Source organism: Phyllostomus discolor, chromosome 6 (genome assembly GCF_004126475.2).
Source record: "Phyllostomus discolor isolate MPI-MPIP mPhyDis1 chromosome 6, mPhyDis1.pri.v3, whole genome shotgun sequence".
In the NCBI taxonomy this organism is placed as follows: domain Eukaryota; kingdom Metazoa; phylum Chordata; class Mammalia; order Chiroptera; family Phyllostomidae; genus Phyllostomus; species Phyllostomus discolor.
This window is the reverse complement of record NC_040908.2, coordinates 55,734,290-55,737,830: the sequence shown is the minus strand read 5'-3', so window position 1 is coordinate 55,737,830 and position 3,541 is coordinate 55,734,290. Positions and strand designations below refer to the sequence as shown.

The following is a 3,541-nucleotide window of genomic DNA, read 5'->3' as shown; positions in this document are numbered from 1 at the left end:
AGTTTTGTGATGTAAGATAGAAAGAAATACATGTGTGTGCTTATACAATGGAGTTTTGAGATATCAACTGAATCAACTATACCAGTAGATGTTCCTTTTTAAATTAAATTAAACATTTAACACCACATTGTGCCATAGGCCCCTAACAAGAAAGGGACAGGGGAAAGAGCACATTTCACCTGTTCCTGGGCAAAGTGCTGGCCTGCTGAGGGGAAAGAAACAACAGCTGTGGCAATTCCCAGCTATTGCCAGGAAGAGTCCACTGCCCCGACATGAATCTCTTTGAGCTAATGCCAAGCCATTTCCCACTATCCTTGTCCTGGCTCCACATGCCTGGTATTCATTTCAGGGCTCCACCCTCAAATCCACTTATAAAAGTTCAGTCTTTTCTGACTTGACCAACCATTGAAGAGACCTGCAAAACAGGTGAGTGGGAGCTGAGAGAAGATGAGAGCCATGGCAGGGGTTTACCTCACACAGTTGAGAGGAGGCTATAGAAGGATGCTACTCTTCAGAGAACATAGGAGCTCTGAGACTCAGCTGAGGCTGTCCTAGGAGGGGTAGAATTTACAGATTTTCCAATTATTTCAAGAATCATAGAAGGTGACAGATGTCACCAAGATCAATTTGTTCCCAGGGGACTATCCAAAGGAAAAGATGAGAGGGAGAACAGAGGGTTCTCTGCATGCTCTCTCTCTGACTACAACTCTTTCATGATCTCTAATTGCCTCTTCAAGTCACAGACACCATGCTGCCTCCTGTGGTCATCCCCAGCATGTCCTGGATGCTGCTCTCCTGCCTGATGCTCCTGTCTCAGGTGCAAGGTAAGAATTCTCTGCCTCTAGTATTGGGTCACTGTGAGTGCTCAGGGCCAAGATGAGGAGGAAGCCTCCTGTCCTGAGTGACACATGTGGCAGTGGTGAGGTGTAGCCCGACACAATGAAACTGCCTGCAGTTCCTCCATCATCACTCCTTCCTTCAGCATAATTCACAGTGGGAGGTGCCGCAGTGGTCCATTATCAATGGAATGAGAGAATTTCCTTTTTTCATTGGGCTCTAATGTGTATTGGCAGGGTGAAGAGAGAAAGCATGAAGAGTCAGTAGTGACATAAGGGGAAGAATGATTGGAAAAACCTAATGTGAAAACCCACTCAGCTCAGAGTGGGGGGAGTGTTGGACCACTTTTTTGAAAAAAAAAAAAAAAAAAAAAAAAGATTTATTGCCCTGGCTGGCATACCTCAGTGGATTGAGAGCAGGCTGCGAACCAAAGTGTGGCAGGTTCGATTACCAGTCAGGGCACATGCCTTGGTTGCAGGCCATGACCCCCAGCAACCGCACATTGATGTTTCTCTCTCTCTTTCTCCCTCCCTTCCCTCTCTAAAAAAATAATAATAAATTTAATAAATAAATAAATGAAAAAGATTTATTTTTCTACGGAGTTGAAGGCAGACAGAAAGAGAGGTAGAGGAACATCAATGTGAGAGAAACATCAATGGGTTGCCTCTTGCCCCGCAAACAAGACATGTGCCCTGACTGGGAATTGAACTAGCAACCATTTGGTGCACAGGCCAGCTCTCAATCCACTGAGCCACACTAGCCAGGGATGGACTTTGAATAAAGGGGAAAAGAAGAACAAAAAGAGATCATCCTCCATTTACTGGGGCTGGTGTAAGAAAAAGAAATCCTATGAAGAGGTAGTCAGGAGTTTGATGTTACTTCCCCCAATGCTGGCCTCACAGATATTCCCCAAGGTCACTTCCCAACAACCATTTATGCTCTTCATTTCACTACATCCCTCTCCTTTATTCCCTTCTACCCCAGGTGAAGATTCTGAGAAGGAACTGCCCTTTCCACGGAGCAGCTGTCCCAAAGGCTCCTATACCTTTGCCTCGCATTGCTATGCCATATTTACGAGTCCAAAATCCTGGTTTGATGCAGATGTGAGTAGGTGCATTTGCAGTTAGTGGTGACAAGGGAAAGTACATTAGAGGTGGGACAGGGGTCTCCATTCTCCAGATTTTGAGGGGGTATATGAGTGAGCACTTTCATCTTTTACACTCAAACCTCTTCTCACCTACATTAGCCCTGTGCTTCCCCCTCTGACATTTCCATCTTTTCTTCAGTGTCTTCCTTTCTTCCCCACACAGATTGCCTGCCAGAAGCGCCCCTCAGGATTCCTTGTGTCTGTGCTCAATAGACCTGAGGCATCCTTCCTGGCATCTGTGATCAAGAGAAATTTGAAAAACTCCCTATATGTCTGGATTGGGCTCCATGATCCCACACAGGTGCAATAACATCTGTCTGTTACTTTTAAAGCTCCTGTTGTTATCCTACTGCCTTTGCTGGAATATGATAGAGAGCTCTGGGGATCAGACACCTTAGGATATATTTGGGATAAAGGTAGGACCTTGAGGCCAAGGGAAGAGCTGAATTTTGTGGAGTCTCCTAATCTCCAATTGTAGTTCATCTCTTTTCAAGTTTTTACACAATTCATACATGAAACTTTATAATTCTGTTCTCTGAGTTCGCTGAGTCTATACATAGCATACTAAATGAAGATAAGATGCATTTTCCCATTCTAGAGCAGACAATGTCTTTGTGGTTCAGAGTGTAATTGCAAATGTACCAATTATTGCCCAGCCAGTATCCTGTTACTTTGAGTGATACCATTGTTGTTTGTGATTATTGGCTTTGGGATTTGTCCATAGAAGAAAGTTGTTATGGAGAATATCTCAGAGGAAAGCTCTGTGGCATCATCTGGAATAGCAGACCAAATTCCTACATGCTGAGATGGAGATCAAGTATCCACTAGAGCAGATTATGCAAAAACTCTAATAGTCATTCACCCTTACCTGGCTCCATTCTCTATTCTCTAGGGCTTTGAGCCCAATGCAGGTGGATGGGAGTGGAGTAATAATGATGTGATGAATTACGTTGCCTGGGAGAAAAACCCTGCCACCATCACAAACTCTGCCTTCTGCGGGAGCCTGTCACAAAGCTCAGGTAACAAAGAGGGGAGCTGCATTCTGGTCTCCCATCACTCACTTCTGAGTCTGAACTTCAGGGAATCCTCCTGAGCTAGGAAAGACAATATTGGTTTGTCTTCTCCCATCTCCTCTCACCTGTCCTTTCTTTGTGTCTCCTTCACCTCAAGTGGGACCTTGGTGGAGATGAGGGAGAGGTTTTGAGTCCTAGGCCAGTGTCTGAGCTGCCTCTCTGTTGGGTCACAAGCTGCACCAGCCCCATTCAATTTAGCTCTTCTGTCTCCCCAGGTTATCTGTCATGGAAAGATTATGACTGTAACCAGCAGTTACCTTATATCTGCAAGTTCAAGGCTTAGGTCTAATGGGATTCAGAGTTGTGAGTTTCATCTGGACCACATCCTGGACATGGGACAAAGTGAGAAGATTCACCCAGGAAGAGAATATTCTTTCACACCTCAAACCTGACCACCTCTCTCTGGCATTCCCTCCTCTCCACCCTCATTTCAGGTTCTCCTCTGAATTAAATAACCTGAGTTTTGAAAGAACAATAATAAAAA

General features: G+C 44.8%; 1 protein-coding gene across 1 annotated transcript; it reads left to right on the top strand.

Annotated features, from left to right (window-relative positions):
• Nucleotides 1–729: 729 nt before the first annotated feature.
• On the top strand, nucleotides 730–3,340 carry LOC114498504 (regenerating islet-derived protein 3-gamma-like). Its single transcript, XM_028514455.2, has 5 exons — nucleotides 730–824; nucleotides 1,822–1,940; nucleotides 2,148–2,285; nucleotides 2,877–3,003; nucleotides 3,273–3,340. Exons 1-5 carry the CDS (start codon nucleotides 749–751, stop codon nucleotides 3,338–3,340), a joined length of 528 nt encoding a protein of 175 aa, XP_028370256.1. The 5' UTR covers nucleotides 730–748.
• Nucleotides 3,341–3,541: the final 201 nt, after the last annotated feature.